Source organism: Erithacus rubecula (assembly GCF_903797595.1).
Source record: "Erithacus rubecula genome assembly, chromosome: 9".
Lineage (NCBI taxonomy): Eukaryota > Metazoa > Chordata > Aves > Passeriformes > Muscicapidae > Erithacus > Erithacus rubecula.
This window is the reverse complement of record NC_136660.1, coordinates 9625207-9647872: the sequence shown is the minus strand read 5'-3', so window position 1 is coordinate 9647872 and position 22666 is coordinate 9625207. Positions and strand designations below refer to the sequence as shown.

The following is a 22666-nucleotide window of genomic DNA, read 5'->3' as shown; positions in this document are numbered from 1 at the left end:
GCAAAATATGTTTCAAGTTATTAACAATCTTTTTTCTGTGGTTTTCCTGTCACTGCTCTCACCACATTTTTTGTAAAAAACAAAATCTATAAATGCACCCTGGTTAAAACAGTAGCAGTCAAAAGAAATGGCACTTAATTATGATATTGCTTGACTTGCTGTGAGCCCCTGACAATGCAGCCATCAACAATAACTGTCAAATACACTTTGGCAGCCCTGAGGTTAGCTTGAGATTTGAGTGGAATGCTCAATACTAGCAATTGAGCAAGATACTGGGAGAAATTTCAGTGACAGGACTTTGTTGATAGAAGCTATGCAAGCTCTGAGATAAAATAAAACATCAGCTGGGAAATTAAGATGTTATTATATTTTGTGTTAGTGATGCTTAAGATCATAGGAATAACAACCCTTATCAGCTAAGGAATTACTGAAGCAGAATTAAAGAATGCTATTTCTTTATAAAGCCATAATATATTTATGTAATAAACTTCTCAGAAATTACCTTTATGGAGTTACATATAAAACGATTATGTCACTTATCCAGGGCCTATTGCACTTCATGGTGCTTGGATTTATCACTATATATATGTATACATCCTACAGGAACCTTGTTAAACTCTACAGTAACTCATGCAGGGAGTTTCTATCAGAATATCCTTCCCTCTGTTTCCTCCAGCTGCCAGCACAAAGTAAGGCTGAACAAGGGCCTCAGGAGAGCTGGAAAGCTCAGCTCACCATGGACTTTGCAGAAAGGGAAGGTCACAGTGCAAGAAGAATAAAGGCAGAATGAAAGTTTCATCTTGAAAGATTTTTCATACTGATGGTAGGAGAGATATATGATAGCAGAGACATTTTAAAAGTGCAGAACTGTGTGTAGTTATAAAATTTAGAATGAAAAATAAGGATAAGAAGGAAAGGTAACAGAATCAGGGATGATGCAGAGAAGTGCCAAAAAGCAGACAAAATTGATAGGAGGAAGGAGTGAGTTGTCATTCTGGAGCAGAACTCTGCACATTTCCCACACACACCCTTCAGGCTCACACAGAATTATGGAGCTCACACATTCTGTCAGAGAGTGAGCAGGAGAACCAGCTGGAGGCAATCCTGTGCCATGATGATTCTGCTTCAGCAGGGAGGTTGGACCAGGTGACCCCACCAGCCTAACCAATCCCATGAATAATATTTTTTTGGGAAATCTATGATTTGAAAGGTCTCTAGGACCTGGCAAATAATTGACATCCTACAAGAATGTATGTGGAAACCTAAGCATTGGGAAAAAAAAGTCACCAGAACAAATCCCTTCTGGAAAAAATGTTATTTAGTTAAAAATCAAATCACCATACAGTTGTAATATTTTTCAATCTTTAAGGTTTCGTTATTTATGCTTTGAGGCTTTTTGCATCCCTAAGGTGTGTAGTAGAAGTCAGAGATGCTTGGAGCTGGTGTCTGATTCCTCTTGCTGTCCTCAATCTCTATTTCATGTGCATGTTTGGTAGCAAGGGCAGAGCTTTCTGTGTTCAGTAGGAGCTGTGCTGCTGCTGGGGTCAGTGCTGGTGGCTGTGACTGGGCTGGGTGTGCTTGGCTTAGTGGCAAGTGTCTTTTTTGGCCTGTCATTTTTTGCACTAATAGGTGACAAAAACCACAGGTGCTCAGTGGGGTGCCAGCCCCCTCCATTTTAGACATGATGTGGGTTTTTGGGGGGGAGGGACAGTTTCTTTGAAAATGCCTGCCTTTGGAAAAGCTTCCCTGCTTCTCCTGCCTAGAGCTGCTCTTTGCTTTTCTCTGCAACTCAGCTGCTGCAGTACCACAGCACACAGGGCTTTGTGCAGTCCTTATTGCCCAGGGGGTCTTGCACAAATCTTTAAATTTATATCTCAAATCTGCAAGCTTTCATGTGTTATTAGGGCAGGAGTTCATCTTGTTTAGGTCTAGCTGTTTGGCCCATAATTTCACATCCTATTACTATCATATTATTTCTTCAGTGCCCTGATGTATTTTAGTAGAAATGTCCTCAACAGTGGTCTAATGTAAAATGGAAATTAAATTTTTCAGATCTTTTAGTGTTTTTTTTTTTCTCTCCAACAGCTTTCAAGTTTCTCTCCTGTGGGACTCTTGCTCCTTAGGGGGCTGTTTCTTAGCTACTTATCCCTTTCCCACATCAGCAAAAGTGCAGGCAGCCATCAGGCAGGAAGATTGCTGCCAGAGGATCATTCTTAGACAGCTTTATCCTTTTATCATGTTGTTTTTGGTTTTTTTTTTTTTCAGCGTGCTCATTGTCTAAAATATCACCAAAGATTTTTAGCTGTCAGCCTCTATTACCCAGATAAATTTATTCTCTTATATCCACACTGAAAATTAAGTTTGGGGTGGGAGAAAGAATGGGCTTCATATTTATCTTTCTCTTATACTTAGAAAACTCAAGTTAAAACATGTATATTCAGGTTGTATCAAAAATTCATAAGATAAAAAGAAAGGTTTATATGTAATTTTAATTCTTATTAGTATATAATAGAAATGTATTACAGGTTGGAATACTGGGTGTATTTTTGCAACAGTAGAAAGTCTTGGAGAAACTTAGAATTGCTGTAATAAATTCTAAAACTGAATAATTCAGCAAAGAAAATTAGCACTTGCACACACAGAGAACTGATGAGGTTTAGGAAGTGAATTTGGTTAGTGGCTGACCTTTTCCATCTTGAAAATAAAATGAAAATAGATTATGTTTGTAATAGGGTTGGTTTGTCTTACTTGTAAATCGTCAATACAAAATAACTTGTAACACATTTTTTTTTTTACAAGGAAGAAGTAACCTCTCATCCCTTAGCTTCCTGTGGGGCTGTTTCAAGCCTAAAATTTAATGAGTATTTGCAGTGAATGTACTTAGATATGGCTTTGAGAGTTTGTTAGATTTGAGTTCTGGGTGTAGCTGGCACAAATCCCAAGCTCCCTGCAGATAAACAGAAAAGAGAATTTCTTAGGATACCCAAGTTAAAATTAATTTACCTTCAGAATTAAGATCTTGCTGCTTAAAAGTGTTAATCAAATTTTCACTTTATAACAAGTAGTACTTACTAAGAGCATTGCCACCATTACTCCTTCTGTAACCATAGACAACCCAAGACCTCTGTAAGGTTTTGTTTGGGTTTTTTGGGGTTCTTTTGCAGGTAACTCTTCAGCATTTGGCTCATTTTATTTGAGGATACTTTTTCATTACTTTTTGAAATAATTTTGAAGCACATTCCACCTTTCACTCACCAACCTAAAATTGAGTGCTCAGCCTCAGAGTTACAGCACATACCTTTGCATCCCTTTTCATGAGTCTGTAACATTACACCTAATTCATTGCTCCATTTTTAATCTCATTAAAAACCAGTGCCAATTTTGCATTGTAGCATTGACACTGTAGAATCAAGTATTCAAAACAGGTCAGACACACAAGTTGAAGTCATTCTTTCTTTTTCTCTCTTCTGTGTATGCAGAAAATGATCTCCCCAGTGTTGAATGCCAATAGTCAAACAGTGTAAATATCATGCAGTTGCAATATATAATGGGCTGCATCTATTTCACTTTGCTTTCATTAAGATCCTTGTGCTGTGGACCTTCAACTAGTAGAATAAAAAGATTTTGTTCATCTTTGTTACAATCAGAATTATTGAACAGTTCTTCCCAAGAGAGAATCACTGTTAAAACCATGAAATGTTTTATGAACCTTTGCCAGTAGAAGTCAGCTTGCTTTTTTTCCAGTCTGAGATGGGAATCTGTGCAATTAACCTTGACTCTGTCCTCTCTATAAACAATAGCAGATAAAAATTTCTGCTTCTGGTTTGGGGACCTAAGTGTCTTGAATCCCTTTTAAAAGGGAAATTCTATCCAGACAGACGAAAGTCTTAAGGAAGAAAAGTCAGTGTCTTTTAAAAGTAGCTGAGACTTAGAAAATAACATGATATTTTATGTGAAGTAATCCATATGCTCTTAAAGATGTTGGAACAGAATTGTCTGGGGTGGGTTTATCTATTTCATGTATATGCAAAGACTTCATTCCCTTAGAGGTTAATATGTTTATATTACATTTTGTCATGTTAATTTCTGAAAAAGGAACAGGCAATATCCTTGGGTCTTGACTTACCCAAGGTCAAAGAAGAAATTTGTGAACTGTGCCTTGTAGCATCTCAGCCGTTTTGCTCTGCCTTAGCACGAGCCACAGCATATGGCAGAGGATCTGTACAGTAGGTTTTTGCAAGTGCAAGAAGAGAGAAAGCTCTTGGGAGAGTGGAATGTCTGATGCTGAGGCAATCACAGATTTTGTGGAACATGCAGGCTTTTTTTATTCCTTTCATGAATTAAATTTAGAATGCTGTATATAGTTCAGTACTTCTCACATATAAATCTAAGTATATTAGAAATATGCTTTAACTACTCTTGTAACTTATGGGAATCTGTATTTTATTGAAAATCTTGGTGTTGTGGATGATGTTTCCATGTCCTCCTCCATGGCTCTCTGCTGGACTTTGGGGCTTCTGGACACCAAAGAGAGTGTGAGTGCCAAATGATACCCTTGAGGTTCACTGCAGAAATGAGGCTCTGGCTCTGCAGGATATTCCAATAGGATGGGGAACTGAAGTGTGGCAGGAAAGGCATGGGCAGGGCATAAAGGGAAAGGAAAAAAATGTGGCAGTGAGGGCAGAGCAAAGATCCCAAAGTGCATTGCCCCTGCATGGCTCAGTTTTTGCATGGGGGCAGAAAAAACCCCAAAGCCCTGCCTTCGTGCTGCCTTGTAATCATTGAGGAAAAGCTGGTTCTCTGCACATGGAAAGCTACTGGGTTTCCTGTGTACCAATGACAAGATAAAGGGTTTCCTGTATTTATTTATGGTGTGTTGTTACTTGCAGTAATGCAGAGTTGGTCCTTTCAGGAGAAGGGAGTGAGGAAGGTGAGGGGAAACTGGGTGCTGTTAGGGTTTGTGCTTTTTGGGCTGGGAGTAAAAATTTCAGCAAATAATAATAAAAATTAATCTGTACATTTATTCATTTTCGTAGGGGGGGTTTTCTTCATAGGGCAAAGGTTAAGTAATGCATTTGCATGGTAAATGTCATAACTTCTCAGTTGGCTTGGTTTGAATAGTCAATAATTATTCTCTGTGATGCTTGTGACCATACTGAGATTTTATTCAAAAGGCATTGGAATAAGCACTAGGGTGAAAGTTACTATTTTTGTTTTGTTACTGTTTTGTATAGGCCATGTGCACAGTGCTGTTCTTCATATTTGAAATCCTTTTCAAAGATATTTCAGCTCAAAACACACTATAGAACCCAAGGTTCCAATGATTATGGCTGGTATCAATATTTTAGATTTAGGTGCTGACAAAGCCTAATATGATCTGTTTTAATTAACTATTTTTTTTACTTAGTAATATATTTAGAATCATACTCAAGTACCTTGTAAAAGCATTCTTCCTTTTATAATAAAGTTACAAAGAAGAGGACAGTTTCAGCTTACATACAATAATAACTACCATATATTTAGAAATAACAGTCATGAGAAAAATGAGTCTACCCTACACTTTTAATCCTCTCAAGATATGTGTATGCTTCAGTGGGTCTTTCCACATGCATAAAGCAAACAGGGTACAGCCTGTAAAAGTGAATTTTAAAGAGCAAGAGAATTAAAAAGCCCAAACCCCCAGTACCTGGAATATAACATGCACTTTTTTCATGATGAATGTGAAATTTAACTGTGATGTGAGCATGACTGGTAGTCATTTTGTGTTTCATAATAGCTGCAAACAAGTGAGAGAAGCTTAGAAAATCTTATTGTTGGAAAATAAAAAACAATCAATAGCATAATTGATAATGGGCTCCATATATAACAGGGCACACAGTGCATGGGGACTTGAAGAATTCAGCCTTGCAAAAGGCACCGTGTTCCATGTGAGTTTGTCTTGTCTTTATGCTCTGAGAAGACCTTTCTTTCCATAATTTTTATTAAACAAATAGTCTGCATCTATACAGTTTACTGCATTACTTCTCAGCACTGTGGTTGTATTTCTCTCAGTAGAGGATGTGTATTTTTTGTAATTTGAATGCTTGGTGAAATTCATGTTCTGTAGTCTTAATCCTCAAGTGGATTATCCAGGAATATCCATGGCAGTTTATATTTTGCTTTTTAGCAGAAATATTTTCTTAGCTGCTCATTAAGTGAGGAATCCTCTCCCAAGAGTATTTATTTCAACAGACTGTAATTGAGGTGATGTACTTCACAAGGAATATATGAATATATGTGAATAAAGAGAGACTTATCATTTCAGTCACACTTTAGTTTACCTTGTGAAGTTAGTTTCAGTATGTAAATACAAGTATGCACCAGCTGATGCAAATCCTTGAGCAAAGGAGAAGGAATTGGCCATTCTTCTCTTTTCTACACTTTAAATTTCTACAGGTTTTCTGTTGTGTGAGAGCCTCAGTGCTTTGCAGGGCTTGGCTACAGCCACCTCCAGGTTCAGGCCGTTTTTGATGCTCCTTGTCAGAGAGGATCTCAGCTGTGCTACCTGTGCTTAGCACAATGGTGGGGTTAAATCAAGGTAACCATGAGGAGACCTTCAAAGTTTGCAGAGAAAGACAGATTACATTGCTGTTAGTAAGGGGAATTTTAAATAATGCACAAGTTTAGAGAATGGAAAAAGGCCGAACTGATAATATTTTAAGATGTTGGATACAAAAATGGTGGAATCCAATGCATAAATAGATATTTAAAGGATGTAAGAAATTAACAAAGCTGTCTAAGAAATGGAATGGAGTTAATCAATAAGTACTTCTTTAAATATGCACTGTACAAAGTAAGCAAAAAGGAAAGAAAATATTGATCAGCATGTGTTGAAAGCTGTTGACAGGGATTAATCTGACTACACAAAAGACTTAAATCTTCACATAGTTGTTTCAGCAAGATAGTATTGTGTGTTCTCTGAATTGCTTTTATCTTGGTAAGGCTCATTCTAAAGCATCTTTAACAAGGCAGTGATTGTTATTCAGGACTGACAAAAGAACATAGCTGCATTAAACTCACAATTTCTCAAAAAGAAATAGCAAGAGAAAAAAATTAAGCATTTAATGAGGACTTCTGTTGAAAGCAAATCAAAATTAAGCCTATTTGCACACATCTTAAATCAGTTTATTTTCATAATCAGATTTTTAAACTGTTATTTGTATAGAATGTTTAAGTGAAACTTCAGTTCATAACTGTGTATAGTTTGGTTGTGGCTTAGGCAGTAGGTGCTGACATCAGTGTTCAGGCAGAATAGGTTAACAATTGCTGGAATGAAGAGGTTTTGAATGAGTTTCAGTGTGATGATGTCAATGCAAGAATTCATATTTGTGAGATTTGTGTATTACTGTGGAAATGGAAGGTGGGCAACTGTGCTTGCACAATTGCTTTTAATAACAAACAAACAAATAAATAAAACAGAATACATGAAACCCCAAATATTTATTTCAGTGCCACTAAGGATTTTCCGTCTAGATCCAGATTTTGTAGCTCCCAGTGAGGAATAGGCTGTACTGGAATCACTTTTAGTGCAATGCAGACAGATTTCCTCTCAAATTACAATTTTCCCAGTTATATTTTAGACAGGTGAGAAGTCTATTTGCTTCTTTTTAATTTTAAGATAGTGTTTTAGAAGTAAAACTTTCAGAATTTCAAATTTAAATGATGGGGAAATGCCAACAGAAGCTGAGGACATTTTGTATCTGAGGAGTGGCTTCTGTGTCACTGTGGTGTTTGAGAGAGCAAGTAGACAAGCAAGTAAAAAATCAAGTTTTGATACTGTAATTTTATTTTTAATGACTTACAAAAAAAACCCTGGGACTTTCAAGAGACAAATGCTTGTGTTTAAGATTCCAAATACTTAGTGATATTCATTCTTGAAAAATTAATAATTAATATTGATTAGGATACTGAACATAGTCTTTAGTGATTTGGCTGGATTTACCTTGGTGTTTTGATAGAATATTTGTTATGAACCTGAGAGTTACAAACTTGGAGCTGCTGCCACCTGCTTGATGTGTGTGCCTGGTGTTCACATCCATGGAGGGGTCTGCACTCAGCAGCTCCAGCCTGGGAAGGAAATGTGGGTTTGTCAGCTTGTACTGTACTGTGACAGTCCTACATGCTGGCTTTCCAACTGGGGTATGTGGATGAAAACACTGGTTTGTACATTGCATGTTTGGGGAAACTGACCTTTAAAAATAGCAATCTGTTTGGCATGTTAGCAAAGTGGTTGAAAGAATAAACATAAAATATAACACTTTGGGAGCTGTTGAATTGAATGTGTGAATCTCCAGTTGCTTATTAGCTCATGTCTGCTGTCATGAATGAGTGTTTTCTTCTTATTTCCTTTTTTTTTTTTTTTTTTGTTACTTTCATTCTCTTTCTGTTTTAAAGTCATTTAGAATATTATGAGATTTATAAAGAAAATGTTTAAATCAGACACCTATCAAAGCAATATCTGGTGCTTCATAGCAAAATAGTCATTGGTTTCCATGCAAGTTCATTGAGTTAGTTTTTTTACTCTGTTTTGCATAAGCTTCAGGATGTGGGAGTAAGGCATTGTAATCACTTCTCAAATCCAAAAAAAACCTTACATTTTTGGGGTAGCTGAAGAAGAACTCTGACTCTTGTGGGGATGTTACAAAAGCTTTGATGGTTCTTTCCTTAAGCCAGAAAACCCTGTGATTAGAGGGCTCTTTATCCTATTGATGGTAAAATCCTTGCTAAGAAAAGCTAAAAAGCAGCATGTAGGGCAGAGAAAAGATAAAACAGACATTATGATGTCATTATGACAATTGTCATTATGATGTATGTCTCAGAGTGTATTTGGGCCATTTTCTAAAACTTCCCATGGAGGCCTGCATGAGCCATAGAGAGAAGTTTGGAGAAGAATCCATTCTGTGGAGGAATGAGCTGGCCCAGAGCTCCAAGTCATTTGTCCCTGTCCATTATCAGTGAAACCATGAGGTGCTGTGTTGGAGTCTATGAGTCAGGGGTCTGTTAATTCTTTATAGAGAAATTAGAGTGCAGGGATTGAATTAAAGCCTTTGGATGGATTGAAGTACATTAAGCTACTCACACATAAGGTAGAGGTGTAAGTTTGAGTTTTAGGATAAGTAAGTTGGTAAGTTTTAGTATGGAGCTCTAATGTAAAAGGTTTAGATACCAAAGTTGCAGTGCAAGTTCTAGTGAAGGTTGAAAAACATACAAATGTTTTCAGTGGAGGCTCCAGGACCATGGTTATAGAGAGTGCTTAGACATAATAGAGCTATAGTAAGAATATTGCTTACATTTTTCAGATAGAACAAGATAGGTTGTATGCATAGTCTATATGTAACCTGGCATGTTAAGAAATTAGAATTCTAATAGGTTAAGGAGTGGAGGTCCAAGTTTGTGTCGTAGCTTGTTGGGAAGATTCTATATAAGAGTATGCATTGGGGAGAGTTGGTGCTTTTTGCCATCCCTTTTTCTGCTTTTCCTGCCATTACTTTTATTTTTACTTTTGCTCACCATCATCAGTCAACACCCAAGAAGATAGGAGCTGCTGCAGCAACACCAGCTTCCCAGGACCTTCTTCTGTTTGGGACTTTATACCAAAACTTAGCATGGACTGTGATGTCTGTGACTGTGCCTTTGAGACTGATGTGCTTCTGCAATAAATAACCTTTTAGCTGGTCCGCTCCTTTTGGACGATAACTGATGAGTTTGGTGCCTAGAGCACTAGAGGCCACTAGCTGCAGTGCTGAGGTGCCCTGTGTTCCTGTGCCTCCCTAACTGTGCTTTGCTGTCCACAGAGAGCAAGGAGGTGTACCAGCGCCAGGTGCTGTCCATCGCCTGCATCGTCTTTGGCATCGTCGTGGTGGGCATGCTTTGTGCAGCCTTCTACTGCAAAGCAAAGTAAGAGCCTTCCTCTGCTCTGGGTGGGGTTGGGCTGCTGTCCCTTTCACAGCTTGCACTCCTTCAGCTTCTCCTCTCCTTCTGAACTCGCTGTTATCTCTGCTCTGGCTGCAGCAGTTCCCCACGGCTACACTGAGTCCTCCCCAAATTGTAAACAGGAGCAATGTGTGTTCTTCTTTCTATTTTCTCAAAAGTTCCTGTTTTTTGACAGTAATAATTTTGTGTCTTTTACTATCAGTGCAATAATCACTTTGCTCTTCTGAAAATGACATACCATCTTTTTTGCATTTCATGTCATATCCCTGAATGTCCATTTCTGTATGCTGGGAACAAAAGTAAAGTTAGAAATGCAGAAACAAGTCCTCTGCAGATCCCTGTAACCTGTAGCTAATACAGCAGCCTGTTGATCAAGATGCATGAGAATATCAGTAACACAGAAGCACTTTCACCTATCCAAGTATAGTGAAATCATCTGGACTAAACTATTTTAAAGTTAAATACTGTCCACTCTATCCTTTTCTCTTCCCAACTGAATATTATTTTATAATATTTATTGTTATGTGTGCAATTTGAGTTGCAAAAACTTCATGGCAGTTACATGACATGCTTGTTAGTTCTACTGTATCAATAAAAATGCTCTGTATGGTGGCCATCCTTCATTCCTGTTCCAGCTGGAGTAAATGGGAGAACACAAATCAATAGTAAAAAGTACCTGCATGAAGCTAGTTAGGGTGGCTGAGCATCAAAAAATGTGTAGGTTGGCACTATTTAAAAGTTTGAATGTTTATCTGAATTCCCCTTTCTAGAATTTATTTTAGTGTTTAGGAAATCTAATGAGGATTGAGTTTTATTTAGGAAGAAAGTTAAATTGACATTTCTATCCGGGGTGGGGGAGGGGAAAAAAAGTCACAAGATCTTTTTTACCCCTTTTTCTTCACCTCAAACTGCAGGGGTAGTTCATGAGTGGAGATTTGATTAGTTCTTTGGCATTGCCATTAAAAATGTCATTATGCATTTTAGATCTGCACATCTTGGAAGAAAGAGTGAGTGAGAATCCTCTTGGAAAGGCTTGATGGTTTTGCTGCTGAAGAGAGTTTCAGAAGAGGCAGGATGGGATTGTCAGTAGGAAGGACATGCAGTCAGTGACTGAGCATTCTGTGAATAAAAAGCCCCTCTGTTATTCAGGGAGCCCCTCTGTTATTCAGAGAGCCCCTCTTGGTCTTGCACTGCAAACTCTCACAGTGGTGAGAGCTGGGTTGGAGCAGTCTGCAAAACAGCCTGGCTTTGATGAGGTGGTGAGGAGAGCTAAATCTGAAAATAATGAGTGGAGATAGCACTTGAAAGAGGAGCTTATAGCACAATAAGCTCCTCATAACTCAGGAGCAGGTGGGGGTGTTGGGTTTGGGGCTCTGTCTGCATTTTGAATATGAGAGTGACTGAGAAGAGTTGAAGTGGGCTGGTGCCAGACTCTGGAGCTGGAGTTTGGAGAGTTATGAGAAAATGAGCACCCCTGGTTCAGTCAGGAGCCTCAGCCAATGCACAGGGGGAGTAATGGAAGGAGATCAGTCCCTAACACCCTGGCTGTGGCTCCATCTGGTGCTGCCCAAAAGGAAATAAAAGTGTCTAGGCTGGGTCTGATGGAGGCCAGGTAAAACTGTGACATTAGGCAATGTCTTAAGGGTGTAAAACCCAACAAGTGACATTAGGCAATGTCTTAAGGGTGTAAAACCCAACAAGTTCGAAGTGCCTCAACATTTATCATATGTTTGCTTTTAGTCAGCAGATTTTTGGGAGCTACTTTATCAGGCATAAGTACCCTGACTGTGCTTAAGAATTGTCAGAGAATTCCTCCTGCATGGGAGTTATCTCGGGGTTTCACTGACGTACAAAAAATTTAGAATATTGCTAACAGATATAGAAACTCTGAATAGTGCATCCATTAAGAGAAAAGTTTCCATGAAGATCCTGACCCTCACTTAGTCTGACAATTCTGTAATACCAGCTGCTAGAAATAGACACTTCCCTATATGCCATTGAATTAAAAGTCCTTTTTTAAAATAGATTCAATCTGAGAAAGTTTAGGACTATAATTAAACTCTATTCCCTTCCAATTATTCCTTTTAGGTTAATCAAGAAAATGCTGGAAATGTTAGGAACAGATGAAGAGTACAGTAATGGGCTGCCCTTTACAGCTTAGACTTTTACAAATGACTAGTGACTTTATTTCTTGCTGAAGTAAGAACATTTCATTGCCAAATAATTCTAAAGTAGAACACATATGGCCCATTTGTTTTGAAAACAAAAAGTATAAAATAAATTTATTAATCAGCAAGTAACTTTGAATTATTAATGGCTTCTAGTTTTATAGCTGTGCATCCTATAGTTTGGCAAAATGAATATGCATAAACCTGATATTAATGTTAGGTTGCATGAACATAAAAGGAAGTGAATGATTGGATTGTTTTTCTCAGCAAATTACCTTCAGGAATTTCAATTGTAATGTTAAAGATTGCAGTACTGAAGCTGAATTTTTTGCAGTTCACTTACATGTGTTTATAAATATAGAAACAACTCTATTTATTTTTCTAAATAAAGCCAAAAATAGTTTTGCTATTTTCCTGATTAAATTGTCATTTTGTATGTATGTGAGAGGTTCCCAAAGCCTGATGCTTTGTCATGTTTCACTATCATTCTTCATACCTTACATGAAGTTCCTGAAGGTTCCATAACCATTCTGGAGACACCAAGAAAGAGGCTGGTTTTCCATTAGGACACAGGAATAGATGTGATCATTTTCTCAGATGTAATTTAGCTGTACAGAAAAAAGTTGTTCGTAAAAACACTACTGTTGCTTTTATGAATCTCCCCTGGAATTTTATGAGAGGATGAAGAGGTCATTTAGACATTTTACAAATTAAATTGTTCCATTTTATTGGATTCAAAAATTAGTGGATATTAAAAACATTTTTAAAAGAGATGTTTCAGACTCAACTGACTAATTTAATTTGACATTATATTCCTTCAGATTATGTATCTATTCAGATTATTCCACTATTAACTCTACAACTTTTGCCTAAAGAAAATTTTGAAAGCTTTTATGCTTGAGAAATTATTTCCTCACCTACCTCTATTCATAAATTTTACTAATTTTGAGTTCCTAGCAATACTCAAGACATACACTCATATTTGTGTCATGCTTACAATCTAAATTAATTCCCTTCCATTTGCTTCAAAATAGGATGCAAGTAGAAAGCTAAGAGGTACTGAGAGTCCTGGATTTGTTACTGCTTATGACCTGTACTCAGGAAATGAGCTGTAACAAATAATTCAACTCAGGTACTTTACAATTTCTTGAATTTAAGCAAATGCTTACATTGTGTTATACTGAACCAAAAGTGAGAGACTCAAAAACTATTAGAAACTATGTTATTAAAATTGAGTATCTGAACTGTGACACTTCTCACCATTTGCTTTCATACTGAGGGAACTTGTCCTCTCTCACAGGCCCTTCCACTGAACATATAAGTAAGTCATTTTCCTCTGCTTTCTTATACCTTCCAGCACAGATTCCAACACTAGTAAGAAATTTAAATTAATTTTATCCTTCATTCAGTGTCAAATTCACTGTCTGACTCGAGATCCTATCAAGCATAATGATGTCATAAGGTTTTCCACAACCAAATCACCAGACACATTTCAAAATGCTGCTGAAGCTGCCTTGCTGAAATCTAAATCTCATTATAGAAAGGCCATATTTTCTTTATCTCTTATCAATACTTGCTAGAAATCTCCTCCTTTGGAAACTTGTCTCAGCACCAGTAGCTGTCCAAACCCTGCTGGTGGCAGAATGAAATGCTGCTACTGGTGAGTCCTTGGCATTACTGGCTTGTTTCCAAGGCCATTGCAGGTTCACTGCTGGAAATGAATCTTCTGGGGAGAGAAAGGAAGCAGGGAAGGAAGGAAAGAAAGAAATAAAATGGTATTGTGAAGTTTTTGCTCATCATTTTTTAATACTGATAGTCCCAGATGATAAAACTTATCACAACAACAAACAAACAAGGTGATACAGGACCTCAAATGTATTTTGCTAACAGTTTTTGCCCAGCTGAGATAGCTTTTTCCATAAGACAAAAGTAATACTTAAAGTCTGCTGTCTCATATCCTCTACCATGTACAGAACTTCAAATCTGTTTGTCACTCCCACTCTATATAGTGTGGCAAAAACAGAATGTCTTTGCTAACAGTATAGTTATCTCCTGAATAATGCAAGGGGTTCATCTAGTGGTATTCCTAGCTCTGACAGGGTGGATTATGGTATAATAAGTCAAAAACATGGCCTCAGAGGCCATACTGATGTTTTTTCCAGGTTTAAGCATAAAAGCAGAAGCTGCTCTACACAAGATGTGTTATAGGTCAAGTCTAATCAGCCAGCATAAATCTTTGATTCTCCATCAATTTTTATAGCCAGCAGGGGCTGGTGCCTGTTTTATTTGCCAGAACCATTTTTTCCAAATCAGAGCAAAATGCTTTTTTATTATTCAGACTGACTTGCAAGCTATTGTTAAATATGCAATAGATGATCTTACAAAACTCTGTGCTAGCACAACGAGCATACTATTATAGTACTCTGAGAATAGAAGGTATTTTAAAACAGAAGAGATTTTTTTCCCCTTTGTTAAGCCTTGCCAGGAAACAACTGCTGCATTGAAATACAGACCTCAGAGAATTAGCTCATCTGGCTCATCGAATTTGGTGAAGTTTTGAACAAAGGGAGCTGTGGCTGTAAAAGTACCATGGCTATAGCAAAAGACCAGGCGAGCTCTTTCTTACATGAATTTTATTTCTCTCTGCAGGAAACAAACAAAGCAAATTCACGAACAGCTGAAAGAAACACAGAATAGGAAAACCTACAGCCTAAATGCTTCCAGCATGATGGCAAAGTCGGAGTGTGTGGCACAAAGCCAAGTCCAGCTGCAAAATGTAAGTAATCCTGCCAGCTACAGCACTTAATAGGCTGGCTGAGTTCCTGCTGCTGATGGCAGCACATCGTCATGCTGCTATTAACATCTGAGCAATGGGAACCACAATTCTCACCTCTTTCATAAAATGTTTTCTATCAGGACTCTTAATGGGAAGCAGGGATTTTTTTTTTATTATTTTTTTTTCTCTAAAGTTCCTTCAATGGATCCTGGTACATTTTGTTTGTGCAGCAGACTTTGCTGAGCCCCCCAGCTCTGCTTTCAGCAGTGGAAATTGCTGTTATGGTTTCCAGCAGTACCTGAGGTCACACATGTCTGTATGTGTAGTGGGGGTCTTTGAACATAAATGATGTCATGCCTTGCAATAATTTATGAAGCTGCGTGAAAATACATGGAGATTTGTCAACATTTAATTCAGAGTAAATTCAAAATCTAGAACTAAATGTACACATGTAAACAAATGCCCAAGGGAAGACCATGCAGATGGTCTCATTTTTCTGGGTCTTTAGTTAAAGGTGTCTTAGTTTACAAAAAGAAATCAGTCTGTTCAAAATAAATTTGAAATATATTTAATCATTTTCTGAATATAATTATATGTAAGTCATTGCAATCTCACAATCATGAAATATGTAAAATGTGTTTGAAATAAGGAACTTGAAGACAACCAATTTATTTAGCCCTGGCATTTTTTAGGAAGGTATTTTCCAGCATATGCCATTCTCTTTCCCCTGGTCACACACAGTCAGTGCTGTCTTACTTTGAACAAAGCCTTTGGAAGAAGGATCCTCATAGCAATATAATACGAAAATATAAAAGATGCATTAAAACCTTTCTAAATTATTAAGTCATTTTTTTAGAAAAAAAAAATCTTAGTGTTTCTTAAAGGGATGACTACCTTATTTGCCAGATTCCATCAAAATAGTGGGAGTTTAGCAGAAGTGAGCACTCATGCCCACTTAACCAAAGATTTCTCAACTCCTAGTTTACATCCAATTAATTTAGAGATAAATGTAAGCCCTTTTAACCAATTTAGAGTAAGTAGATCCTCCCTGCTAAGACACAGAGACTCTCAGAGCACTGCTTATGTTCAGTAGAAGTTCTATTTGTAGGGACACCATTGTAGTGCTCCTATATATGCTCATGGTATGCTTTGTACTTCAGGAAAAATATACTCTTTCAAGAAGGAAGATAGCTCCACTAAATTGACATAATCACAGTTTGGGGAATCTTGTGCACTTTTTCCCCACTCTTTCAGTTAATTCAGCCTTACATTACTTCTGGCCCCTAAAAAAAAAGCTGTTGGGAGTGTTGTTGGTTGTAATGATGGCAACAAAAGGTAAAGTTCATGATCCTTTTGTTCTATCCTGTGAAATAAGCCTTGGTTAACACCAAGAATACACTCTGCCATTTGCTCACTGTAATTCAGTGCAATATTTTGTCATTTTCTTTTGCCATAACCATAATGGCTGAAATAGCAGTTCATAGACTCTGGACATAGAGATTGAACACCATCATTATATTTACTATTTTAATCCAAATTTGCTTTTCTGTTTTTAATGTTGTTCAGCCTGACATTATGAGTGCTGATAATTAACAGACCATTTTCTTGTTCTTGTGGCTGTTTGCAGGCAACTGCTTTCTCCTTGCCATTAATGCATTCCCCCTTTGGGAGGATAGGAGGGAAGAAAAACAGAATGACCTTGTGCAGGATGTAGTCTAATGGTGTAATAACAGCTTCTATTGTTAGGAAGATTTTAGTGCAGGAATGCATGCAGGCAGCTCATGAAATATTTACAAAACTTGCCAGATTGGAGGGGATGGAAAGGGCAAGGGTTTGGTGAGGCAGCAGAGAAGGGTCTTTGGAAAGGTATTTTTCCCACAAGAGATCTGCCTTGGGCATGTCTGCTGGGTGGAAAGGGGTCAGGCAGCCTGGATATGATCCTTCTGCCATTCCCATCATGGGCCTGGGGAGAAATCCTAATTCTCTTCATTTCCAGGAGCTAATGAATAAGCTTAAATAAGTAAGAGCTGTTCTTTTCTGGAGACTACTCCTCCAGTCTGACATTTTGGTTTAGATAATTCTGGAAGTTGTTTCTTTTCCCATTCCACGTGCTCCCCCTACAAGCAAGAGAGTTTTCCTTTCACCTTCCTGTGTTTCCCCAGAACATTCTCCTGGATTTTTCTCTTGTCTCTGTTGAATAGACCTGGTGATGTTTTCATAATCTTCACACAGCTCTTTCTTCTTCTGTGGAGGAGAATGCTTCTGTGGAGACCTGAGAAAAGTTGCATAAGGTTCCTTATTCTTGATGACTATTCTGAAAGAACCATCACCTATAGGTTGCTATATTTAGTAAAGGGTCCATCCATCTTTCCAAATGTGTTGCTTTAGAAGGAGGTTTTCCCAAGGCCCAGGGTATAGCAGACAGGGTTTCAAGTGGTTTGTGCCTATAAAGAGCTTGGCCAATCTCAGGGAAGTAATTTTTCCTCCCACACTCAAATGTATTGCATCTCCTCCACTCCCTGCCTCTGCTCAATTGTGATTCTGAAAAGTGAAATAAAGGGTTGGATTTTGTCAGGGCAGCTGTGTTCTCTCTGAAGTCCTGCTGCTCATCACTGGTAATTGTGCTCACCAGTGTCTTATCCTCAGTAGCAATTTCATCCTTTTCTTAGAGATACAAATTAGATGAAAAATACTGTGTACTGTAAGAAGGATTCATTCATGTGTTTGAACACACCACCTAGGATTTCCTGAATCTCCTCCAAGTCCACTGCTTTTCTCAAACATTCTGCCAGCAACACACTTAAATTCTTGCTAGGTGTTTCTTGCTAGGGTTTCTAGTCTCTTGGATTTAAAGACTAATGCACTGATAATCCTGCTATTCCTCAGCCAGGAAGAGATTGATGTGCCAGCTTTTAATTCAGGATCTTTGAGGGACACAGAAGATTCAGATTAATTTCATTTAATGCATAAAACCTAGAGCTTCCCAAGTGTTATGTACCCCTTCCCAAAGAGATCATCCTCCTTTCAAGAGATATTTAAAGGGCTGCAGCAAGCAAAAGGAGGGAATTGTCATTCTCTCCATCTAGAAGGGCAAGTGCTTGGGGCACCCTCACACAGCTTTTTCCACATAGAGTAGAGGTTTCATTTTAAATTCTCACAACTTGGTAATTATAAAAAAAATAAAATAGTCAGATGAAACCTTGACATTCATTTAGTGATTCTGAGACTTGTCAAGGCTTTTTAAAGTGCCATGACATCATCCTTGTGGTTTTTAATACCTTCCCCCATGGTCCCAAGGGGATCTGTTATTTCCCATCACTTTCCCTCTGAGGTGGTTAATATGCTTTTCATGCTGTACTGTGTGGTTTCAATTTTCACTACATGTGTTTCTAGTAGATTGCAACCACTAGCAACAATTCTTACAATGAGGGACAAAATATGCTCCTTTTGCATCTTGTTGCCTTTTGTTCATATGAGTAGGAAATAAAATCTTTTCATCCACTGTGATAGAAATGCAATTAATATATGTCAAGCAAGAGACACTTGAAGTCTTTTAAAGGATTACTCTGTGGGCTTACATGAATTACCATTTGATTTATCAGCTAAGATCAAGAGCAAATTTCCCATTTCTGAATCACATGACTGCTTAGGAAGAACTGCCAGAATAGCCAAATTACTGTTCTCTGCCTAGAGCCAGTGTTGGCAGCAAAACAGAGTGGGGGGGGGACAGCAAGGATATTAAATGCACCACCTGATGAGCTTTTGTGCAGGCTCAGCCCCCCCAGAAAAACCACTGGCTCTTTTCCTCCTTGGGCAACCTCTCTGAATGTCATTTAAAGCTGACCCCTCTGCCTCCTTAGTTCTCTTTGAAATTGGGTCCCCACATCACCTCTCTTCCAGTGCCACATGGATTCCTGGACCTTTTACTATTTTGGGGGAATGGCTGAGGGGGAAGAGCTAAGTAAAGCCTGGGGGAGGGATGGGTGTTTTGGTTTGCATAGCACCAGAGCAGCAGTGTCAAGCATTTGTTATCCCTGAGCCCTACATTTCAGAGCAGGGAATTCAAGGCATGGAGCAGAGGAATTATGTGCTCACAGCAATGCAGCAGGTCAGTGACAAAGGCTCATTTCTTGTCTCCTGGCTCAGGCTGCCTGCACAGATTCACTCTGCATTAACTAGCAGGGGGTGGAATTTTTATTGTCAGAAAGTTGAGTAATTGCACATAATAGATTATTTTCTCCATGAAACAATGAAAAATTGAAAAATTCCAAATTTTTTTTAACAGCTATCATTCTTCTTTAATTTATTTAGCCAGATGCCTCAGTGTTTTTCAGTAATTGCTCAAACAAGAGCAGATAATTAACCAAGAAGGCAATAAAACCATTAAAAAACCTGAATACAGATAAGCTTTCAACCTACTGGAACAGGCCTTTGGAAAGGTTTCATAGTTTATTCTCCATCAAGGCTGAGTATAGAGCAGCTCTCAACAGCCAGAGGCTTCCTTGGAGCAGAGCTGAGCTGTGAGAGCAGCAGGATGAGCCCTGCTGGGAAATGGCTGGGGAATGATCCCATACTGAACCAGCTGATACTGCTGTAAGCTCTTCACAAAAGTATAAAGGTGCTTTTCTCCAGAGGTGATCTTAGATGTGGCACTGGGAGTTAAGCTAAAGGAGAAAAAATCCATCTGTGTTTAACAATATTAAAATGTCTGAATAATGTGGTACATCCAGGTATGGATTGTTAGAATATAGATTGTTAGAATTCCATGTGTATTCACACCCTCAATCTAAACTGTAATTCACATTTTCATTGGAATGGATGTTATGACTGCTACAGGAATTGTGGCATATCTGAAAAGGGGGAAACATTCATTTAGGGGTCAAAAATGCCCTTTGCAGGCTGTGCCTGAGCAGTGCTGGGTGCTGACCAGCAGTGCAGTTTGCTGATCAGCATCAGAGCAGCTTCTGGGCTCCTGGTGTTGCTCAGCTGTGGTGGGGAAAGGCTCTGGCACCACTGCTCCAGCCCACATCCACCTGAAACACAGATGTGACAGAAGGCACAGCTTACCTGTGCTCTTCATGATTCACTCCACACTCATGGTCTTACAGGCCATTCAGGCCTTCAGGTTTGTACCATGGACAAACTCAAAAAAAAGGACAGAAATAACTTCTTGGCACTAGCAAGCCATTCTTTACATAGCTCAAATTGATTTATTCAGGTCAGAAATCAAAGCCAGTTTCATTTCTGCAGCTGGCAGGATGACTATTAAAGTTTAAAACCTTCACCGATGCGAGTACCTTAAGAATCATATTTCTGTCTGAATATTTTATCTACAACATTTACAAGTGACATCTAAGATCATGGTAACTGAAAGAAATGGGAGTGGAATATGTTTCTTCTTATTATTTCAGTTGGGTTTGCATGCAGCAGCACCATTATGCATATTGCCACTCACAGCTTTGCCTTCAGAAGCACAAAAGCAATGATTTGACCCTGTTTAACAGGAGTATTTCACTCAACAGAAAGAGGGAGAAGAGCAAAGGAGAAAAATCTGAAGAGATGTTATTTTATCTATAGAAATTGGTCACAAGTCTGACTGGCTGGACTAAAAGTACATGTAACCTATTTTTAAAACAGAATATTCTTGTATGACTTTCCTTTTTGATCTTGCTGAAGTCTACAGAAATGTAGATAAGAATAAGTGAGAGTCAGAAAATAATAGTCTTCTTTGAGGAGTTATTGGTCTTTTGTTAGACAAAACTAATAATTGTGAAGAGCTGTCTTTTGAAAGAATGCTTACTATCTTCTCCATGAATTTGTATGCTATTGTATCATAAGAAGGCATTTTCCACCCCTGTGATTTTTTTCTAATATTTTAATTTGTATTTTCTTTCTATGATATGTATTCATGTAATTGCTCCCACGATACCAATCTATTTTAAAGATAGCATGGATATCTAGGTGTCTAGTACTAAAAATATAAAGCAATAGGAAAACAGACGTATTAGTTTTAGTGCAAGTCCTTGTAATGCAAAGAAAAAATTCTGAAAAGTGCTCTATTTTTCACACCTGAGTAGAAATGTGAGTTAACCTCTCATATATCAGAGTTACTGCCCTGTGACCACTAACAATATGGAATCTTCTTATAAGCCCAAGTGCAACTTTTTCTTCAACTTTATGGCTCCATTCAGGTTGAGAGACTTTTTTTTTTCTTTTTTTTTTTTTTTTTGAAAGTGCAGTTGAATCACAAAGCAAGAACATATCTGTTCTTTTTCATATCTAGTGTCTGCTTTGCAGACCTTTCTGTCTCCCTCTGTGCCCAGAGACTGCCCCACACCTACACCTGCCACAAGAAGAATTGTGTTTATACTGTTCTTACTAGCACAGATACTCCCAGGTCAAAAGTTTCAGACTGGTTCAGAAAGATATCTAGCTCTCTGGATAGGATTCAAATATTTTTCTTACTTATCTGATGACACAAGTGCTGTTTCAATTTGGTTTTCATACTTGTACATGCTGATGATGGATGCAGTGTTTGAAATCTGCAAAGGACCCAAGAAGTTGCTGACTGTCCTCTGAGATGTGTTTTGTGATCTGTCTCTGCATGGGTAGCCACAAAGTCAGACTTCTAGTCAAATGGATCATTGTTCCCATCATTGTGGGCAGATCAGCCTGTAATTTGGCTGCTAATGCTGATATCAGTGTTTCCATGTGCAGAATGTAATGGGGATAATGGTTACGAGCCCTTTCTGCTGTGTAAACAATACTGAATGAATCTGTTACTTGCAATGCTTAATTTCAATTTAAAAATGCACCAGAGCACTTCTTACCCTGCTCTGATGTGAATTCAGGGTGAGTATTAATTAATTTCATTCTCTGCTGCAGTACTCAAAACCCGATAGGCACCCGGGGCCGATTCTGCACAAAGTTATGGAGTCGAGTTTTTCGGGTGCTCAGTCTTTCCCAGAGGCCTTGTCTCCTGACAGAGGAACCCAGCCCATCAAGCACCACAGGTGAGCAAACATCTGCCTGCTGGGGGTTTGGCTGCCCAGGGAGGCTGGGCAGCTGCTGATCCTGTGCAGGGTGATGCTGGGCTGGCCTGGGGCAGCTGCTCAGTGCCCTGGTGCCAGCAGAGCCCCAGCCAGCTTGGGAAGAGGATGGGCAAGCTTTTCCTCAGCTGCAGACATGGAAGGTAACAGCCAGGCTCTCTGCTTCCCTGCTGAGCTGCAGCATGCAGTCACAGACACCATCCAGGCTGCAGCACTGAACAGCTGGAGGATCAGGAGCCATTCAAAACAAGACTTTCCTTATCCATGCTCATGATTCATTTGGTGCAGAAAGACTTGGCTGATGTTGCTAGAGAGGCAGGTGGGACACACAAGAGGCACACTACACTGCAGAAGGCTAATATCTGTTTATTACAACAACACACTGTCTTTTATACCCTTTACACAGCTTACACTTTCATCATTGGTCACAGAAAGTTCTCCACCCCTGTTCTTCCCAGGACCTTTCTAAAAATACTTTTCACAGCTGTGGGGGTATTTTTCCTAGTTATCTTCTTTTTATCTTTCTTCACTTCTTAGTCTCCTTGCCAACAGCCTTGGTCAGAGAACACATCTCAAACAAACCTCATTTATTAACTCTCTAACCCACAGAGCAGCTGTGGGTCCTACTATAGCTCACAAACTTCCATTCTTTTCCATCATTTCCTTAAACAAAAGATGGAATGAATAATGACTCATTTATG

At 38.5% G+C, this 22666-nt stretch overlaps 1 protein-coding gene across 1 annotated transcript in view; it reads left to right on the top strand.

The window, feature by feature from the left end:
- NRG3 (neuregulin 3) overlaps positions 1-22666 on the top strand; it is a 337142-nt gene that overhangs the window by 300553 nt on the left and 13923 nt on the right. The window contains 3 exon segments of the mRNA XM_079312184.1: positions 9834-9936; positions 14790-14916; positions 21802-21929. Coding sequence (XP_079168310.1) covers positions 9834-9936; positions 14790-14916; positions 21802-21929 — 358 coding nt within the window.